At 59.2% G+C, this 20000-nt stretch overlaps 4 protein-coding genes across 4 annotated transcripts in view; 2 read left to right on the forward strand and 2 right to left on the reverse strand.

Annotated features, from left to right (window-relative positions):
* ETH_00030340 (ABC transporter, putative) overlaps positions 1-4706 on the forward strand; it is a gene marked incomplete at both ends in the record, with an annotated part of 6934 nt that extends 2228 nt beyond the window's left edge. The window contains 7 exons of the mRNA XM_013373406.1: positions 135-277; positions 937-1033; positions 1264-1578; positions 1741-1998; positions 2216-2489; positions 3079-3613; positions 4006-4706. Of these exons, the coding sequence (XP_013228860.1) occupies positions 135-277; positions 937-1033; positions 1264-1578; positions 1741-1998; positions 2216-2489; positions 3079-3613; positions 4006-4706 (2323 nt within the window). The remainder of the gene's footprint in view (positions 1-134; positions 278-936; positions 1034-1263; positions 1579-1740; positions 1999-2215; positions 2490-3078; positions 3614-4005) is intronic.
* Positions 4707-9759: 5053 nt separating this feature from the next.
* ETH_00030345 (uncharacterized protein) lies at positions 9760-10682 on the reverse strand (the record flags this gene model as incomplete). The annotated part of the gene is made up of 2 exons (XM_013373407.1): positions 9760-10277; positions 10448-10682. 2 exons carry the CDS (start codon positions 10680-10682, stop codon positions 9760-9762), a joined length of 753 nt encoding a protein of 250 aa, XP_013228861.1.
* Positions 10683-11371: 689 nt separating this feature from the next.
* Positions 11372-14500, forward strand: ETH_00030350 (uncharacterized protein; the record flags this gene model as incomplete). The annotated part of the gene is made up of 1 exon (XM_013373408.1): positions 11372-14500. The coding sequence occupies one exon, from the start codon at positions 11372-11374 to the stop codon at positions 14498-14500; it is 3129 nt and encodes a 1042-aa protein (XP_013228862.1).
* A 488-nt stretch (positions 14501-14988) lies between these two features.
* The window catches only part of ETH_00030355 (transcription factor IIIb subunit, putative), a gene marked incomplete at both ends in the record, with an annotated part of 7149 nt that continues 2137 nt past the window's right edge, over positions 14989-20000 (reverse strand). The window contains 12 exons of the mRNA XM_013373409.1: positions 14989-15102; positions 15401-15449; positions 15578-15673; positions 16077-16312; positions 16555-16845; positions 17136-17398; positions 17675-17710; positions 17805-18000; positions 18233-18349; positions 18594-18734; positions 19058-19082; positions 19677-20000. The exon at positions 19677-20000 is cut by the window's right edge and continues 22 nt beyond it. Coding sequence (XP_013228863.1) covers positions 14989-15102; positions 15401-15449; positions 15578-15673; positions 16077-16312; positions 16555-16845; positions 17136-17398; positions 17675-17710; positions 17805-18000; positions 18233-18349; positions 18594-18734; positions 19058-19082; positions 19677-20000 — 1888 coding nt within the window. The remainder of the gene's footprint in view (positions 15103-15400; positions 15450-15577; positions 15674-16076; positions 16313-16554; positions 16846-17135; positions 17399-17674; positions 17711-17804; positions 18001-18232; positions 18350-18593; positions 18735-19057; positions 19083-19676) is intronic.

Genomic DNA, 20000 nt, shown 5'->3' on the forward strand with positions numbered 1-20000 from the left:
GGCTGCGCAGCAGCCGCAGCAGGCTTGCAAGAGCAGCAGAAGCAGCAGCAACAGCAGCAGCTGCTTGTGCTGCTGCTGCTGCAGCAACGGCAGTTGCTGCTGCAGCAGCTGCTGCTACTGGCTGGAGTGTTCAGGGGCAGTGCAATGGCACCACCCCTGCTGCAGCTGCTGATGTTGCCGCTGCTGCAGCAGCAGCTGCTGCTTTTGCTGCTGCTGCAGTTGCTGCTGCTGGTGCTGCAGGCGGTGCGTGTGTATGTGTGCATGGGCTGGCTGGAGTGTACGTACACCTGGGAACTGCGCGAGAAGCTCGCGAGCTCACTTGTGTCTTCTGGCTTTTGAGTTTATATCATTTAATTCTTGTTAATCCACTTATTTATTTATTTATTTATTTATTTATTTATTTATTTATTTACTATTTAAAAGTCACAAGAGCCAGATAGAAGAGATACAGCAGCAAAAAGCAGCTGCAGCAGCAACAGCAGCAGCAGCAGCAGCAGCAGCAGAGGCGCTGCACGAAGCAAACGCATCTGGGGGCTACATAACGCACTAGGGCACAGGTTGCTGCTGCTTAGCTAGCCAGAACTTCGGCCGTAGCTAGCCACGGCAGCAGCAGCAGCTAGCCACGGCAGCAGCAGCAGCAGCAGCTAGCCACAGTAGCGGCAGCCGCTAGCCACAGCAGCAGCAGCCGCTAGCCACAGCAGCAGCCGCTAACCACAGCAGCAGCCGCAGCTACCTGAAGCTGCAGCCCCAGCTAGCCAAGCTAGCCAAAGGATGGCCCTAGCTAGCTGCAGCCTCGAGCCCTACGTGCTGCTCCGGGCTGCTGCTGCTGCAGTGCTGGCAAGCTGCAGCAACTGGCTAGCCAGAGAGGAGAAGACCAGCAAAATTAGCTGCTGCTGCTGCTGCTTCGGTGTGGCGCTGCTGCTGCGCGCGCTGCAGTGTACGTGTGCGAACACCGCAGCAGCACGGGGGCCCCTCCGCGCAGCCCATTCGCAGCAGCGGCAGCAGCAGCTGCTGCTGCTGCTGCAGCAAGCAGGTGACCCTTAGTAGCAAGTTTCTGGACACAAAGCCAAGGTGTTTCTGCTGCTGCAGCTTGTGCTGCTGCTGCTGCTGCTGCATGCGCTGTCTGCTCCGCCGACCAGGGGCTGCAGCAAACTGCTGCGCAGCGCTTGGGGCCCTGCTGCTGTTTGAGGGGTGTCAGTGAAGAAAAGTGAATTTGTAATCCAGAGTGTTTGCTGCTGCTGCTGCTGCTGCTGCGCTGCGCAGCCTGAGGTGTACGTACACTCGAACCGCCTCTGCCCGCGCTGCTGCTGGTCACCAGCACTGCAGCGCAGCGCCCGCAGCGGCCCCACATAAAGCTGCAGCAGCAGCAAAAGCAGCAGTAAAAGCAGTTCTAACTCACTTGCAGCAGCAGCAGCAGCAGCAGGAAGAAGGCCCGTCGCTCGGCAGCAAGCCGCGCCGAACACCGCAGCAGCAGCAGCAGCAGCACTATCGCTGGGGTGTCCTCTGTGGACTCTTTTCGAGAAGCGGCTCCTGTGGTCTCCGGAGCTGTGGTTTGTGGTCTGAAGCTGCAGACTTAGGGTTTAGGGTTTAGGGTTTAGGGTTTAGGGTTTGGAGGTCGGGGTTGGAGCGCGACTGCTGCAGGCCCGGGAGAGCTGCGTCGATGGCCAGGGCCTGCAGCCTGCAGGGTTGAGGGCTTAGGGTTTAGGGTTTAGGGTTTAGGGTTTAGGGTTTGTGCTGCAGGCTGTATTTGTTTGCGAGTTTTCTGAAAAGCCCCCCCAGCTTTTTCGTGCTGCAGTCCGCGGGGCAGCTGGGCAGCCTCTTAGCAGCAGATAGTCAGCTGTTTGCTGCTGTGCTGCTGGGGGGAGTTCCTTCGCTGCTGCGCTATTTAAATTCTGCTGCTGGCGGTTCTCTGGCTTTGCTGCTGCTCAACAAAACCCTCACTGCTGCGGGGCTGCTGCTGCTCCCCGCTGCAGCAGCCACGGCGCTCCTCGTCGCCAGGTAACTCCAGCAGCAGCAGCAGCAGCAGCAGCAGCAGCAGCGCAGCAGCAGCAGCAGCAGCAGCAGCAGGGTCTGGGTTTTGGGGTGTAGGGTTTAGGGTTTGGGGGAAGGGTTTTCAGCTTAGTGCGTCAGTCGCCCTGCTTCCCTCCGCCAGGTCCCGAGAGGCTAGGGTTTAGGGTTTAGGGTTTAGGGTTTAGGGTCTAGGGTTTGCGTGAAGGCGGCTGAAGCGGCTGCGGCAGGAACGGCAAGCGGCAGAAAGCCGGTGGTCTTCTTTGGTGCTGGACCGGCTGTACGCACACCGCGCGGTGTACGTACACCAGCAGCAGCAGCAGGAAGAAGCTCGTGCTGCTGCTGCAGCGCAGCAGCTGCTGGCAGCAGCAGCAGCAACTGCCAGGGCCAGCGGCTGCCTCATGGGCGCCATTTCCTTTGCTTCCAACTTGTCTCTCCTTCTTGTCCTCTACTCGGGGGCCACTCTCTTGAGAAACAAAACCGTAAGCTGCTGCTGCGGCTGCTGCTGCTGCTGCTGCTGCTGCTGCTGCAGGCAGCTCAGCGTCTTTTTTGTCGCTTTTTGTCTCTTTTTCTCCTTTAGTCTCTTTTCTTTCCTGTTTGTTCCTTTTTGCTTCCTCGTTTATCTTTTATTTTCTCTTTTTGTCTTTTTCTTTTTTTTGTCTTTTTATTTTTCTCTTTATTATTTCCTTTTGTCTTGCTGCTGCTGCAGCGTCTGCAGCAGAAAAGAGACTGTCTGGTTTTTTGTTTCTTTTTGTCTCTGAGATTATCTGTCTCTTTTCTTCGCTTCTTTTCCTTTCATTTATTTTCCTTTTTATCTCTTTTATCTGTCTCCAGTGTCGCCTGCTGCTGCTGCTGCTGCTGCTGTTGCTGCTGCTGCTGCAGCAGCAGCAGCTGCGGTGCGTCTGCTGCTGCTGAAGTCACGTGGCTTTGTGTGTTTCTCTTTCACCGGCACTATTAGCTCTTTAGTTGCATTTCCGGGGGATGAGAAGCAGCAGCAAAGCTGCTGCTGCAGCAGCGCTGCTGCTGCAGCAGAAAGTAAAAGAAAATAAAAGTTGACTTTTGCTGCTGCAGCTGAGCTACGGGGGCCTCACTTCCTTCGTAGTTTACGCAGCAATGGTTGCTGCTGGCGCCAGCGGCTTGGCTTCGCTTTCTGGGGAGTGGGCGAAGGGGCGTGCTGCAGCAGAAAGAATGTTTGCTGCTATCCAGCCCTCGCTGCAGCAGCAGCAGCAGCAGCAGCAGGGGGGGTTCTCTGTCGAGCGGCTCAGGGGCGAAATCGAGTTCCACAACGTCACGTATCTGTACAGCGAGGACGTGGCTAGCAGCAGCAGCAGCGAGGACAGCAGCAGCAGCAGCGAGGACAGCAGCAGCAGCAGCCCGGGGAGCAGCAGCAGCAGCGAGGACAGCAGCAGCAGCAGCCCGGGGAGCAGCAGCAGCAGCGACAGCAGCAGCAAAAGCGAAGGCGCGGGCGGCGTGCGCAGCATTTCCTTTCGAGTCCGCCCCGGAGAGCTGCTGGGCATTGCGGGGCCCTCGGGCGCGGGCAAAAGCACTTTGCTGAAGTTGCTGCTGAAGGAACTCAGGCCCCAGAAGGGGCGCATCACCGTCGACGGTCTGCTGCTGCTGCTGCTGCTGCTGCTGCTGCTGCTGCTGCTGATGGTGATGGTAATGGTGGTGTTTGTGGGGCTGGTGGTGGTGGTGGTGGTGCTGCTGCTGCTGCTGCTGCTGCTGATGGTGATGGTGGTGTTTGTGGTGCTGCTGCTGCTGGTGCTGCTTGTGGTGCTTATGATGGCTGTGTGATGATGATGCTGGTAGTGCTGCTCCTTGTGCTGCTGCTGCTGCTGCTTGAGCTGCTGCTGCTGCTTCTGCTGCTGCTGCTGGGCTGGCCGCTGGGAGCTGTTGACGCTTTGTGCACGTCCACTACAACAACAGTCGTGCGTCGCCGCTCGAAGCAGCAGATGGCGCTAGCTGCTGCTGCTGCTGCTGCTGCTGCTGCTGCTGCAGGGATCGACCTGGAGACGATCCCCACATCAATTTGGCTGCGGCATGTACTGGGCGTGGTCAGCGACAGCAGCAGCAAATTATTTGGGGGCTTGACAGTGAAGGAGAACATTCAGTACGCAGGCTGGAGTGCTGCTGCTGCTGCAGACGCGGGCGCAGCAGCAGCAGCAGAAGCAGCAGCAGCAGCAGCGAACTGCTCGGGCTTCCTGCAGCGGCTGCCTCACGGGCTCGACACCGTCGTCGGGGAGGGCCCCGGGGCCCCCGGGGGGCCCCCGGGGGCCCCCGGGGGCCCCGGCTTCAGCAGCGGGGAGCAGCAGCGGCTGGGGATTGCCAGGGCCCTTTACAAGCAGCCGCGCATTTTGCTGCTGGATGAACCCTCAAGTGCTTTAGATGCTGAGGCTGAGCGGGCATTCACGGAGGCCCTGGCCAACGTCATGCAGCCGCAGCAGCAGCAGCAGCCGCAGCAGCAGCAGCAGCAGCAGGCGAAGGAGGCGGCGGCGGAGGACGCGCCCGAGCAGCAGCAGCAGCAGCAGCAGCAGGTGCTGTGCGCGCTGCTGGTCGCCCACAGCCCCGCCGTGCTGCAGCGCGCCTCGAGGCTGCTGGTGCTGCGGCGAGGCGCTGTTGTGGAGTCGGGGGTTTACGAGGAGCTGCTGCAGCAAAAAGGCACGCTGCATGCGCTGCTCACCGGAGACTCCAAACCCTAAACCCTAAACCCTAAGTAAGGCCTAGACCGCGGCGCGCCTCGCTGCGGCTGCTGGGCCTGGCGAGAGACTGTCGCCCGTTCAGAAACTTCAGCAGCAGAGACCTAACTAACAGCACTTGCTACTGCTGCTGCTGCTGCAGCAGCAGCAGCTGTTGCTATTTTCGCAGTTGCGGAAACAAACGTTGACTTGGTCGGTGAAAACCCCGCACCAGCCTCTTTGGCTTAGCTAGCTAGCCAGTTAGCTAGCTAGCCTGCTGCCAGCTAGCTGCTAGCTAGCTAGCTAGCTGACTAGCTAGCCGGCAAGCTAGCCAGCCATCGCGGAGCTGCGCCTGGTGGCTGCAGCAGCTTGCTGCCGCCGGCTGCTGCTGCAGCTCGGGCGGCGCCGCTGCGTCTACTTTTGCTGTTCGTTAAAAAGAGCAAAACGCAAAACGAGCGTGTCACATTGCTGCGCTTGCAGCAGCTGCTGCAGCAGCAGCAGCCGCAGCAGCAGCAGAAGCGCGTGCGGTTGCTTTGCTTGCAGCACTGCTTGAACTGCTGTTTGAATAAACATATGGCACGGAAGAGTCTTCTGCTGTTTCTGTTGCTCCCGCTGCAGCGCGCCGCTGCTGCTCGCGCTCCTCGCTGCTGCTGCTTCAGCTGCTGCTGCTGCTGCTGCTGCTGCGTTAGCCAGAGTCGCGGGTGTAGGCGAACAGCTGTACGTCAATGCCCGAGTTGCTGAAGCGGCTGATGGACTTCCAGGGCAACAGCGCCTTCGCCCTGAAGGCCCGGCTGGCTGCAGCAAGCGCAGCAGCAGCCCCAAACCCCACAGCCCCACAGTGCATGCATGCATGCGTTTGCTGCATGCGTGCATGCATGTGTTTGCTGCATGCATGCATGCACGCGTTTGCTGCATGCATGCGTGCAGCAAGTGCATGCGTGCAAGGGGCACGTGCATGCATGCAAGCAGCAAGTGCATGCAGGCGTGCAGTAAATGCATGCAGGCATGCAGCAAATGCATGCAGGCTCGCAGCAAATGCATGCAGACATGCAGCAAATGAATGCAGGTGTGCAGCACAAGCATGAATGCATGCATCTGCAGCGGATGCATGCATGCAGAGAGACAGGTGCAGAGAGGAGGCAAGCAGCTACAAAGCAGCAGCAAAGCAGCAGCAAAGCAGCAACCTGCAGCAGCAAAGGAGTCAAAGAGCCGCAGACTGCGCAAAAGGAAAGCAGCAGAAGAGCAACAGCAGCGAGGGATCAGCAGAAGAGCAGCAGCAGGGAAACAGCAGCAGCAGCAGCGCAGCAGCAGCAGAGGAGGCTGCTGAGGCTCACGGGCAAGGAGAAAGGCCGCAGAGATGTTGCTGCTGCTGCTGATTTGGGCTTCGAGTCTTTTAAAGCTGCTGCTGCCCTTTTGCTGCTGCGGGCTGCGGAGGCCGTAGGGCGCATTCAGCAGCAGCACAGAGCCGCAGGGCAGAAGCCGCAGCACCTGAGGCCGCAACCCTAAACCCTAAACCCTAAACCCTACACCCTAAACCGTAGGTGAGGCAGCTGGAGCCACGAACCCTAAACTCCAGGACCGCCGAAGCAGCTCGGGAAGCAGCAGCAGCGCCTGTGGCGGGAGAGCAGCAGCAGCAGCAGCAGCAGCAAAGGGGGGCAGCAGCAAGCAGCAGCAAGCAGCAGCTGCAGCAGCTGCAGCAGCAGGCAGCAGCTGCAGCACGGCTTCTACAGTGCACTCGCGTTCAAGCAGCAAAATGAAAGCATTTGCTGCTGCTTCCAGACAAACCCCACACATCGCCACAGACAAGTAGAACAGCAAACAGCTGCAGTCGTCTGTGTAGGGTTTGGGGTTTAGGGTTTAGGGTTTAGGGTTTGGGGAGCCTACAGATTCGAAGTCTGAATGCATCAAAGTCAAAGAACAGGGCAGCGCAGGCGCTGCAGCAGCAGAGACACCGCAAGTCGGGGTGTACGTAAAGCTCGGCTCAGCAGCGGGGAAAATGCATAAACCCGCAAGCAGCAGCAGCAGCAGCTGCTGCTGCTGCTGTTTCTGCTGCAGCAGCACCAGCTAGACTCATCACATGCATGTCGCTGCACTGCTGCTGCTGCTGCTGCTTCTGCTGGTGTTGCTGCTGCTGCTGCTGCGCCTTTTTACCTTCCTCTTTTGCTGTAGCAGGTCTTGCAGACCTCACACGAAACGCCTCTGCGTTCAGCAGTGCACTCTAAAAAAAGCAAACACAGCAGCAGCTGCTTCTGCTGCTGCTGCTGCTGCTGCTGCTGCTGCCACTGTGTTTGCTGCTGCTATTGATACAGTACCACTACTGCGGCGTTTGCTACTGCTGCTGCTGCTGCTGCTGCTGCCACGGGCTTGTCTGACCTCAATTTGGTCTTTGTCGCTGTCGCAGCCGAGCAGCCGCAGGCCCTGGATATTCGGGTGGGGCCTGCAGCAGCAGAGGAAACAACAGCAGCAGCAACGACAGCAGCAGCAGCGGTAACAGCCCGCACAGAAGATTGCGCATTTACTTGCCAGATTGGCCTGCATAGGGCATACGTCTAAATGCATCCTTATGCTCTAAGCTTCAAACCCTAAACCCTCAACCCTAAACCCTAAACCCTAAACCCTAAACCCTCCATCCTATAAAACAGTCCCTGCAACCCTAGACCCGCGTGTCCCATAAGACATCCTTAGAGCTCCACTGTCTGCATAAGGGATAGCCGCTTGGGGTTTAGGGTTTAGGGTTTAGTGTCTAGGGTTTAGGGTTTCGTGTTCAGGGTTTAGGGTTTAAGGTCTACAGGATGTCCAGGCAGTCCAGGAAAGACTCGAAGCGCAGCATTGAGTGACGGGGGAACTGCGCCACAAAGGAAGCAAGCAGCAAGGGCCGCGAAGTATATGGCTAGCTAGCTAGCTAGCTAGCTAGCTGGCTAGCAAACTAGCTAGCTGGCTAGCTAGCTAGCTGACTAGCTCGCTGACCAGATCCTCAACTAGCTAGCTGGCCAGCTAGCTGATTAGCTAGTAAGCGCGAGCTAGCTAGCTGGCTCGTCGACCAGCTAGCTGGCTCGTTAGCAAGCTGGCTAGCTGGCCAGCTAGCCTACTGGCTAGCTACGTAGTTCTCTAGCTAGCCAGCTAGCTAGCTAGCTCGCCGAATAGCTAGCTGCCTAGCTGCATAGCTAGCTGGCTGGCCAGGTGGCTAATTCGCTAGCGAGGGGGCTAGTTAGCTGGCCAGCTAGCTAGCTGGCTAGGTGGCTAGTTAGCTGGCTAGCTAGCTAGATGGCTACCTAGTTAGCTAGCCAGCTAGCTAGGTAGCCAGCTAGCTAGCTAGCTGGCTAGCTAGCTCACTCTGAAGAAAGGGAAGCTCCTGCGGGGGCTGCTGGGAAGAACGCCAGCAGCAATTGCCATCAGCTCCAGCAAAAGGCTGCCGCTGCCGCACATGGGGTCCAGCACGGTGAGGCTGCGCCAGCAGCAGCAAGCCAAACCCTAAACCCTAAACCCTAAACCCTGGCTCTCGGCCCTGGATTCCCGGCCTTAAACCCTTTTATTTGAAGCCCCCATTATGTGCGGCGGGGCCTCGAGGGGCCCGCAGAAGACGCCGCAGCAGCAGAAGTCGAAACCCTAAACCCTAAACCCTAAATCCTAAACCCACCTCTCCCGGCGGCTCAGCAAATTGAGTATGGGAGACAAAAACACAACAGCAGCAGCAAGTGTTTCTCGCAAAGGTGCTGCGCCTTGCCGCACGCGCCAGGGGCGGGGCGTCAGGGGCCCCGAAGCAGCTACGCTCACCTGCAGCAGCAGCAGCAGCAGCAGCAGCAGCAGCGGAAGCTAGGCCACATGTAGCGTCTGTGATGGCGACGGCCTCGCAGCAGACGGAGGCAGGCAGCAAAATGGAAGTGCTGCAGCAGCAGTGTTAGCAGGAAGAGAAGCACCGAGTTTATAAGCAGCTAAGCAGCAGCAGCAACAACAACAGGAGCAGCAGCAACAGCAGCAGCAGGGCTTACGGAGCACATGTTGTGGCGAAGAAGGACGTGGAGCTTTGGAGGCCCAAGGCCAGCTGCAGCAAACCAAGCATGCAACAGCAGCAGCAGCAGCAACAGCAGCAGCAGCAAATCGAAGCAAAAATCAGAAAGCGAGAACATTGCATCAAACAAGACTAAGAAAAAAGCGAAGGGACGCAGCAGCACGAGGCGCTGGCAGCAAAGAGCTGCTGCTTCGCAGCTTGCTGCTGCGCAGCAGCAGCATGTTGCTGCAGCTGCAAACGCAACAGCAGCAGCAGCAACACAACCCAGCAGCAGCACAGCAGCAGCAGCGGCGGCACAAGGTCAGCGGCAACAGCAGCAGCAGCAGCAGCGGCAACAGCAACGGCAGCAGTAGCAACTGCGGACTTGCTCGCTTTGTCATGCTGCTAGGCAAAGTGTCTGGCAGCAGCTGCTGCTGCAGCAGCTGCTGCTGCTGCTGCGTACTGAGATTTTTGGTTCCTCGAAGACAGCAGATATCGGCAGGAACTTTTCCCTGTTAACAGCAGCAGCAACATGCAGTAGCACATTGCTGCATCTGGCGGCCTCGAAAAGCTAGCGGTCGCGGCAGCAGCAAAGGAAGCAGCAGCTGCAGCAGCAGCAGCAGCAGCGCGGTGCGCCTGCTGCCTCAAAGGCCCACCAAGGCAGAGCTGCTGCACCTCGCAAGAGTTCCTTCTCCCACCTGAGCAGCAGCAGCAGCAACAGCGACAAAGCTGCTGCTGCACGCGCCGCGCTGCCACCGCTGCAGCAGCAGCAGTAGCAGCAGCAGCAGCTGCTGCAGCAGCAGCTGCAGCGGCGTCAGCAACAGCAGCAACAGCAGCAGCCCAGCTTACCTAGCGGGAAAAGGCTCCCCCACAGCAACACGAACTTCCTCGGAGATTCGACTGCAGCAGCAAAACGTTCCACCGGCTGCTGCTGCTACACCTCAATGTGACTGGCAGCAGCAGCAGCAACAGCAGCAGCAACAGCAGCGGCAGCAACGGCAGCAGCAGCAGCAGCAGCGACGGAGCAACACCCGGTTGTGCTAACAGGAGCAGCAACAGCAGCAGCCTCAGCAGCAGCAGCAGCAGCAGCTACCTGCGCAGCGCTATGTTCCACAGCAGCTCAGGGGGTCCTTTTACTGCAACTCCTCCTTCTTGAACATCTACAGACAAGAGAGATGAAGCTGCTGCGGCTGCTTCTGCTGCAGATGCTGCAGCGACTGCAGCAGCTGCGTCTCCTTTTTCTGCTGCAGCAGCAGCAGCAGCAAGGTGGGGCTCAGGAGAAAGCAGCAGCAGCTGCAGCTCGCGAGCCAACAAACTCTCAAGTCCAGGAGCGCAAATGCAAAACATGTCTAAGGCGCGCGGGTCTGTTTCTGCTGCTGCTTCTGCTGCTGCTGCTGCAGCAGACATCACTGCAGCAGCTTGCGCGCGGCTGCTGCTGCAGCGGCGCTGCTGTGCCTGCTGCGGCTGCAGCTGCGGCGGCTGCAGGAGCTGCGCCGTCGCCACACTTCCGCATGCAGGCGTCCTGCTGCTGCTGCTGCTGCTGCGGAGGCTGTGGAAGCTGCGGGGAGAGAGGCCTCTCAAAGCTGCTGCTGCAGCTGGTGCTGCTCCTGCAGCAGCAGCACAGCAGCGGCAGACGCAGCAGCACAGCAACGGCAGTTGCAGAAGCTGCAGCCAAGTGGGGCCAGAGGGAGGCGAGCAGCAGCAGCAGCAACTACAGCAGCAGCAGAAGCAGAGCTTGTAGCTGCAGCAGCAAGTCCTCAATGCAGCAGAGGCGTACCTGCTGCGCCTCTGAAGGAAGTCTTCGCAACTGCTGCTGCAGCACGCGCTGCAGCAGCAGCAGCAGCAGCGCGTGGCGCTGTCTCCCCTCCACTTGCTGTTGCTGTTGTTTCTACTGCTGCTGCTGCAGCTGTTGCTGCACGAGCTTCTGCTACACGGGCTGCTGCAATTGCTGCCAAGCAGCAGCAGCGGCGCTGCTGCACGGGCAGCAGCAGCTGCCGCAGCGCAACTGCCATTGTAGGAGACCCCTGGAGGCCCCCTTGGCTGCAAACCCCAAAACCTAAACCCTAAACCCTAGGACCCTTGACAAACCGTAAACCCTAAACCCTAAACAGGAGGTTTGCAGCGAGGCTGCCTGGAGGGACTGATTTGAGGAACGAAAATGAGGAGTCTCATGTCAAGCGCCCAGGGTTTAGGGGTTGTGATCTAGGGTTTAGGGTTTAGGGCTTAGGGTTTATGGTTTAGGGTTTAGGGTTTCAGGCAGGTGCTGCATGCTCATCGATTTGCCCGCCGGCGCAGTAGAGCCAGAGCCTTCTTTGCTAGTCCGCCGGGGTCGAAGTTGCTAAAATGGAAACAGTAGGGTTTAGAGTTTAGAAATTAGGGTTTAGGGTTTAGGGTTTAGGGTTTATGGTCTAGGGTTTGGGGTGTAAGCGTTGCAGCGCCGACAGCTCGAGACACCCAAAGTGGCGCTGTCGGCGGTCCCCGGGGGTCGGTTCCCCTGCCTACGGTTTAGTGATTAGGGATTAGGGTTTAGGGTTTAGGGTTTTAGGGCTTGGGGTTTAGGATTTACCTCTCTGTTCACTTTCCCGTTAAGGACTGCAGAGAGGGCTTGCGGCCGTTTCAAGCATGGGCTCCGCAGCAGCAGGAGCAGCAGCAGCAACAACAGCAGTAGCAGCAGTAGCATGCCTAGGGGCGACTTTTTACAATGAATTTGCTGCGCAATGCCAGAGCTGCTGCGGCAGCTGCAGCGGCTGCAGCAGCTGCGGCAAATGCAGCGGCTCCTGCTGATGCAGCAGTTGCAGCAACTGCAGCAGCTACTGCCGCTGCAGCAGAGACGAAGCTGGAAGCATCTGCAGGTGGCAGCGCAGCAGCAGCGGCAGAAGCAGCAGCACCAGCAGCTGCAGCAGCAGCACAAGCAGCGGGAGCGGGAGCAGCAAAACTGCGCAGCGCTGCATGTGTGGCCTTAGAGCAGCCGCAGAATAGTGGCTTAGTGACCCAGCAGCAGCAGCACCAGCAGGAGCAGCAGCCACAGCAACTGCAGCAGCAGCAGCAGCATCGAGGTGTCCTCCGTATTGACCTGGAGAGCCGAAGGGGGCAGCAGCTCATCCGTTCAGTGGGTGCTCTCATGCTTCACAGAAAGCAGCAGCAGCAACAGCAACAGCAGCAGCAACAGCAACAGCAGAAGCAACAGCAGCAGCAACGGCAGCAGCAACGGCAGCAGCAACAGCTGCTGCTGCAGCGCGATGGAGACCCCCAGCAGCAAGTACCCCATAGGATGAGGTGGCGCGCAGCTGTGCCCTGTGGGCGGCTCTCAACAACAATAAGGGCAGCAGCAGCTGCTGCTGCTGCTCCTGCTGCTGCTGCTGCTGCTGCGCAGAGCAAAGCAGCAGACTCGCCAGCAGCTGTTGCTGCTGCAGCACCGACCTCGCCAGCAGCAGCATTTGCTGCTGCGATGCCCACGAGCCTCCCGCTGCAGGCAGTGGCTGAGGTGAAGAGGCACTCTGCTGCTGTGTTGCGTTTGCTGCTGCAGCAGCAGCAACAAATGAGCCCTGCTGCAGCTGCTGCTGCTAAAGGCGCCTCGGAGCTGCCCCGTTTCCCCCTATTGGCAGAATTTTTGCACGACGTAGCAGCAGCCGAGCAGCAGCTGCAGCAGCAGCAGCAGCAGCAACGCTCAAGTATCGCCGCCACGAGGCGGCAGAACCGTTTGCTGCAGCTGCAGCAGCAGCTGGAGATGCACCGCAGCAAGTTCTTCGAGCTGCAGCAGAGAAGAGACCTTGAAGGGCTTAAAGCAGCAGCAACAGCAGCAGCAGCAACAGCAACAGGGAGCAGCAGCAACTGCAAGTTGCTGCCGCGGCCTATCTGTTTGCTGCTGCAGGAGCTGCTGCAGCGCGCAGCACCGAGAGCCTCACTGGCTGACATCGAGCAGCTGCTGCAGCTCTATGTGACCAGTGGTCAGCAGCGCATGCTGCAGGCAGCAAGCAGCAGCAGCAGCAGCAGCAGCAAAAAACGCCTGCTAGAGGCAGGGCAAGACACTGCGTGGCTCCACGATGTGTTTAGGCCAGACTTGCTGCTGCTGCTGCTCCGGGCGGCGCAGCGCCGCCTGCAGCAGCAGCAGCAGCAGAAGCAGCAGCGAAAGCAGCAGCAGCTGTCAAGGCCCAGCACTCCGCACGCTAAGCAGAGTGCTGCGCGCGTCGCGCAGCTGGCAGAAGCAGCAGCGCAGATATGCGGGGGTGCTGCAGCAGCAGCAGCAGCAACGGGAGCAGCAGCTGATCCCAAGACCCCAACAGCCGCCATAGAAGCAGCAGCAGCCCAGCAAGCAGAAGCAACAGCTGCAGCAGCGGCACCGAAAGCAGAAGCAACAGCTGCAGCAGCAGCACCGCAAGCAGCAGCAGCATCTGCTGCACCACCCGAAGTAGCAGCAGCAGCAGCAGCAGCAGCAGCAGAGTTGTCCAGGTTGGCAGCACTTTGTGGCGCAGCTGCACCAGCAGCAGCAGGACCCTTCGCGCTGGACACATCTGCAGCAGCAACAGCGGTAGCAGCAGCAGCAACAGCAGCAGCAGCAGCACCAGCAGCAGATAGCCGTAAAGCTGGGGGCTTCTGCAGCACGCGCCTTGGGCGCCGCACGCTGCGGCGCTGCTGGAGCCTTGTGCTGCTGATGCAGCAGCTGCAACGGGAGCAGCAGCAGCAGCAGCAGCATGCACTCATTCCGCGTCTGTCTACCCTGCAGCAGCAGCTGCTGCTGCTGCAGCGAACTGGCGACGCTGTGAAGGTGCAGGTTAATCTCTCGGAGTTGCCGCTGCCGCGGCAGCTGAAGTTAACAGCAGACCTTATCTGCGTGCTGCTGCGGCAGCTGCAGCAGCAGCGGAAGCAGCTGCTGCTCCAGCAGCAGCAACAGCCGCTGCTGCTACAGAAAGAGCAGCAACAGCAGCAGCAACCAGAGGGGCTCGCGCCGCAGGGGCAGGAGCATGTGCCGCATCAAACCAAGGAACTGCAGCTGCTGCAGAAACAGCAGCAGCAGCAGTTCCAGATCGAGCTGCAGCTGCTGCTGCTCTCTGCCGAGGTGCTGCTGCTGAAGTTGCGGCAGAAAAGCGGCAGCAGCAGCAGCCCAAACACCAGCAGCAGCAGCAGCAGCAGCTCTTCCTCGCGGCGGCACCTTGTCCGCTGCATCTGCGCTTTAGCTCGCCTACAGCGTGTTGCAGTGCAGCAGCAGCCGCAGCAGCAGCCACAGCAGCAGCACTTCACTGCAGCAGCTGCAGCAGCAGCAACAATTGTGGGCCCCCTCAGCCTCCTGCTGCTTCAGCAGCTGCTGCCGCAGCATATCTTGTCCTTGTCTTTGTGGGATTTTCTGCGGTTGTTTGCTGCAGTGGCGGAGCTGCTCCCGCTGCTGCTGCACCTAACGCAGGACGCCCGCACAGACGCCTTGGCTGTTGCTGCTCCTGCTGCTGCTGCTGCTGCTGCTGCACCAGCGGCCGGCCTAGGTGCGGCTCACTTTGTGCTGCACAAGCACCTCAGCAAGCTGCAGCAAACAGCAGCAGCTCTTCTGCAGCAGCCGCTGCCCTCAGAGCCTCTCTTGCCTGCTGCTGCAGTACCCATCCTAGCGAAGGAAGCAAGGAAGATCCAGCAGCAGCTGCAGCACCAGGGGCTGCTGCTGCAGCAGCAGCAGCAGCCACATGAAGAAGCAGAACTGTCGCGTGCAGCTCGAAGGGCCCTACCGGATCTGCCCTTAGGTAGCTGCCCGCCTCATTTGCTTTGTGCTGCTGACGTTGCTGCTCTGGCAGCTACATACGAAAGCCTTGCTGCTGCTGCTGCTGCTGCAGCAAGCGGAAACACTTAAGTTTTTCTGTGCCTGCACTAAACCGGGCCCAGCGGGCCTTCCCGTCCCTCAGCTTTGCGTCTACATTCAGCAGCAGCAGCAGCAGCAGCAGCAGCAGCAGCGAGAGTAGCAGCAAAGAGAATAGCAGCAGCTGTTGCAAGCGTAGCAGCGAGAAGAGTAGCAGCGATAAAACCAGCAGCAAAGCCAACACTAGAGCAGCGACGGCAGTAGGAGCAGCAGCAGTAGCAGCAACAGCAAGCGCATTAGCTTTTTGGCGGCCGCCTCTTTTTGTCTCTGAAGCAGCAAGCGTCTTTGCCTCCCAAAGCTACAGAGGCAGCAAACTAGAAAACTAGTTCAGCAGCAGCAGCTGCTGCAGCACATTGCAGGGGTTCGGAACAGCGCAGCAGCAGCAGCGCTGCAGCCAAAACGTGGCGCTGCTCCTGCTGGAGCCACAGCTGTACAGGCTGCTCCTGCTGCCGCTGCTGCTGCTGCTGCTGCTGCTGCTGCTGCTAGGGTTCTATGACCTTCCTGGCAGCAAAAAGGGCCTCGAGGGCTTCCTCGTCGATGCGCTGGGCAAGGCCCTTTCCCTTGCGTTCTAGCGAGAGCCGTACGGACTCTGCTGCCTGCAGCAGCAGCAGCAGCAACAGCAGCAGCACCAGCAGCACAAGCGGCACGAAGCTTGCGGACAGCACCGTGGCACAGACGGAAAAGCAGGAGCAGCTGCAGCCGCAGCAGCAGCAGCAGCAAGAGTCTCAGCAGCCTGCGGTGGCTCTTGTCTCTCTCCATCTCTGCTGCAGCTATGAGGTGCAGCAAACGCTGTTGCTTCTGTTTCTCTCCCTTTTGTCTCCCAAGACACCTCAGCAGCAGCTGCTGCTCAGCAGCTGCTCCTGAAGTGTCTTGCGAGCGCTGAGGTGTACGTACAGTTGCAGCAGCAGCAAGAGCCGCGTTCCGCTGGGCCTGGGGGCGGCGCCTGTCACAGCAGCAGCAGCAGCAACAGCAGCAGCAAACGAGGCAGCTCCATGAGCGGAGATAAGAGGAAAAAGGGATAGATTTTATTTTAAAAGAAAAATAAAAAGTCGGGGACGCAAAAAGACAAACCTCTTGTTCTGGTTTTGCTGCTGCTCCCTCTCCTTCTGCTTCCGCTGACGCAGCCGCCGATGCACTTCGGGCATTATGTCGCGGGTCAAGTCATCCCTGGCAGCAGCAGCAGCAGCAGCAGCACCAGAAACAGCAACAGCAGCAGCAGCGGTGGCAGCAGCAAGGAGGAAGCGTGGGGCAGAGTCGGTAAACAGGTTACAGCAGAACCCGCCCTCTGCTGCGTTAATCCAGCAGCAGGGAAGCAGCAGCAGCAGCAGCAGAAAAGCAGCAACAGCAACAAAGCAGCAACAGCAACTGCAGCGTTACCGCAGCAGCAGCAGCAGAACAGCGACGGCAGCAACAAAATAGCGGCAGCAGCAGCAAAACGGAAGAAGCAGCAACGAAATAGCAAAAGCAGCAGCGAACCAGCAAAGGCACCAGCAAAGCAGCAACATCAGCAGCCAACCAGCAGCAGCAGCAGCAGCAGCAGCAGCAAGAGGTGCTGCAGCAGGTGGGTTACCAAATGAGGGCCTTTGCCTCTCTCTCGTGTTCATTCAGCAGCATGTCTTCGAGCCCATCTTCTGACTCCGCCGGGTCTTCCTCTTCCAACCCTTCTGCTGCTTCCCCTGCTGCTGCTGCTGCTTCTGCTGCTGCTGCTGCTGCTGGTCCAGAGGCCCCCGCCCGCCCCTCACCGCTGCTAGCTGCTGCTGGCAGGCCTTGTGTCTCTGTGGGCAGCAGCAGCTCGTCAGCTCTAGCCTGCGCACATACTGCAGGAACGTAACCTGTAGTTTCTGCAGCAGCAGCAGCAGCAGCAGGGACTAGTCGCTGCAGCAGCTATCACGAGATACAGCAGCGGCAACAGAGGCAGAAGCAGCTACTGCAATGCAGCCTTTTGAGCATTTGCGGACTCCGCTGCAACTGTAGTATCTACCAGCAGCTGCAGCAGCACCCGTTGCTGCTGCTAATGCTGCTGCTGCTGCTCAAGCAGGGCATCCTACCCTAACAGATCTGAGGAGGTCTGCTAGAGGGTCTCCGCCTTCTGCTGCTTGCAGTGCTTCCTCCCCGTCTGGTTCTGCTGCTGCTGCTGCTGCTGCGTCTGCCTCTGCGTGTCCTGCTGCAGGTCTGCCATCTGTGCTCTCTGCTGCGGGGGTCTCTGTTGTTGCTGCTGCTGCGTCTCCTGCTGCGGGTGCTGCTGCACCTGCTGCTGCGTCTGCTGCTGCAGCAGGAGAGGCACTAATGGTCTCCACGATCCAACCCGCCACGGATAAAATGTCGCCCGAGGAGGGTTGCTGCAGCAAGCAGCAGCAAGCAGCAGCAGCTGCTGCTGCAGCAAGGAGCAGCAAGTAGCAGTACGCAGGAACACGCAGCGGCAAGCAGCAGCACGCAGCAGCAAGCAGCAACGACAGCAGCAACAGCAACAGCAGCAGCAGTAGAGGTCCATGTGCCAAACGGAGCAGCAGCAGCAAAAAGAAGAAACAGCAGCAGGAACGAACGAACGCCAAAGGAAATGGAAAAAGGAGAGGAAAAGAAATATAAAAGATTAATGAAATAAGAAAATGAAAGAAGATAATTATCTCACCTCATTGCACAAGGCATCGCTGCTGCTGCACACCCGCTGCTGCTCATCGCCTGCTGCCTCTTTTTGGCCCTCGCGTTCTGCTGCTGCTGCAGCTTGGGGGGCCCCTGGGGCCCCTGAGCCCGTATTTGCAGCAGCAGCAGCAGCAGCAGAGGGCCCCCCGTGGTCTCCACTTGCTGCTTCTGCAGCGGGTTCCCCAGCGACTGCAGGCTCTGCTGCTGCTGCTGCTGAGGGATCTGCTGCTGCGGCAGAATCTGCTGCTGCTGCTGCAGCCAGAAAGATGCAGCGCAGCAACACAGCACACACCAAATGGCCTAAGGGGCGCACCTGAGTTTTAGGCAGCAGCAGAAGTGAGAGGAGGCAAAAGAAGAAAAGAAAATAAAAAGAAAACAAAAGGAAATTAAAAAACAAAATAGAAGTGAAGCAAGCAGACAGCGCAGGGGAAGCATAGCAGCGCAAAACGTCCACGAGGCACCAGCAGCAGCAACAACAGCGCACAAGCAGCAGCAGCAGCAGCAGCAGCAGCAGCAAAAGCAGCGTACCTACAGGCCCGTCTTCGAGACTAAGTGTCTTCTTGCCTGCAGCAAATGCAGAAGCAGAGAAGTGCAGCAGCAGAAGTGCGCGGCTGAAGTGTCCGTACAGCTCAGGCCCCGCGCGTGGGTCTTGTCTCACCGTCCTGCAGCAGCTGCTGCTGCTGCTGCTGCTGCGGCTGCTGCCTCTTCTTGGTGAGGCGGCAGGGGGGCAGCGGCAGCGCTGGCAGCTGCAGCAAATCCGTCTCCCCCAAAGCTGCTGCTGGCAGCTGCGCCACTGCAGTCCGCCTAAACTCATACAGCCTTTTGGAAAGTGTGGGGCAGGAGATTCGCACAGCCTGCAGCAACAGCAGACGCAAAATGCTGCAGCTGGAGGCAACACACGAGGGACATGCAGCAGCAGCAGCAGCAGCAGCAGCGCGGCAGCAGCAGCAATAGCAGCGGCACAGCAGCAGCAGCAGCAACAGCAACAGCAGCAGCAGCAGCACAGCAGCAGCAACAGCAGCAGCAATAGCAGCAGCAATAGCAGCAGCAACAGCAGCAGCAGCAGCAGCAGAAGCAAAAACCCACTACTGCCACGTCTTCTGCGTCAATCTGTATGTCGTGGTAGCGAGCAGCAATCAGCAGCGCCGCCCCACAGAGGCCCATAGGTCTCCTTCCTGTAGCGATCCAGTCCCTCTTCATTGCCTGCAGCAGCAGCAGCAGCAGGAGCAGCGGCAGCAGCAGCAGCATTGCGACGGCCGCCCGCACTCTGACCCGCAGCCGCAGCCTCCGAATACCCCACAGCCGCAGCAGCAAGCAGCAACCCCGGCACGAGCAGCAGCAGCAGTCCCCTCTGCGCCTCCAACAGCATCCGCCGCAGCAGCCACATCACCCTCCAGTGCAGCAGCAGCAGCAGCAGCAGCAGCAGCAGCAGCAGCAGCAGCCTGACCTGCACGAGCCTGACTGCGGTGTGAGCGACAGTTTGCGTTTTGCTTCCCAAGTTCAGCTGCAGCGCGAAACGCTCTATGAAGAGAGAGGGGTCGATATGAGGAACTTGCACGTGGAGGACCCGCAGCAGCTTCAGGAACATCTGCAGCAGCAGCAGCAGCAGCAGCAGCAGCAGCAGTAGCATTAGCGGACTCAAAGCCGCAAGCTTGCTAGAGCAGCAGCACACTCAAAGCCGCACGCTAGCTGCAGCTGCAGCAGAAGCAGCAGCACTCACAGCCGCAGTCTAGCTGCGGCAGCAGCAGAGCAGCAGCCAGGCAGCAGCAGAGCAGCAGCACCAAGAGAACCACAGTAGAGCAGCAGCAGCAGAGCAGCACCGACAGCAGCACAGCATGCCGTGCTGCTGCAGCAGCGGAGCGCTTCTGCTGCTGCTGCTGCTGTGCAATTATTCTCTAAGCATCACCTTACCTGCCCCAGAGAGCGCACGCTGACCCTGCAGCACAACAGCAGACGCAGCAGCAGCAGCAGCAGCTCGGCGGACAGCAGCAGCGGCAGCTTCGCGCGCAGTTGCTTCTAAAGCAACCCCTTTTGAGGGTTTAGGGTTTAGGGTTTAGGGTTTGTTGCTGCAGGAGATTAAGAAGCCTATGAGGAGGTGAGGCCCCGGGTTTAGGGTATAGGGTTTGTTATGGAGGGTATGAGATGAGGTGAAGGGTTTAGGGTTTATGGAGGCCCTAGGGGTTAAGGGTTTAGAGTTTAGTGTCGGCTCAGGGTTTAGGGTTTCCAGTGGGTTGAGGGTTTAGCGTCTGGGGTTGTTTGCCGTAGGGCGTCAAGAAGCAAATGAGGAGATGTGGAGAAGGGCTGAGGGTTAAGGGTTTAGGGTTTAGGGTTTAGGGTTTGCTACTGTAAGACCGAGGGTTTCAAGTTCAGGGTTCAGCGTTCAGTGTCCAGTGTGCAGTGTCTGCTGTGCACCGCCCATCCTCCACCATTTACACTTCCGGTTGCTGTTTGCTGCCCACGGGGCGCGGCCGCGACTAGGGTTCAGGGTTTAGGGTTTAGGGTTTAGGGTTTAGGGTTTAGGGTTTGTCACTGCAGCGCGTCTGCGAAGTCCACCAGCAGGTGCGGGCTCCTCTCGCGGCGGCAAATCGCGTACAGACAAGCCCCGGCCACCAGCAGGCCTTTGCGGCCGACGCTGAAGTTGCGCTGCGAGGCCATCAAGTACAGCCGGTGCGCAGCAGCAACTTGCGAGCCCGACAGCCGCAGCCGCTCTGCAGCAGCAGCAGCAGCAGCAGCAGCAGCAGCGGGGGGTGGGGGGAGGGGGGGTGGGCGGCGAGGGGGGCGTGCGGCAGTTGTCGGGGAGGGAGGGGTCGGCATGCAGCGCTGCGGCGAGTGCTGCTGCTGCTGCTGCTGCTGC

The sequence above is a fragment of the Eimeria tenella genome, genomic scaffold (genome assembly GCF_000499545.2).
Source record: "Eimeria tenella Houghton genomic scaffold, Eth_scaff144, whole genome shotgun sequence".
In the NCBI taxonomy this organism is placed as follows: domain Eukaryota; phylum Apicomplexa; class Conoidasida; order Eucoccidiorida; family Eimeriidae; genus Eimeria; species Eimeria tenella.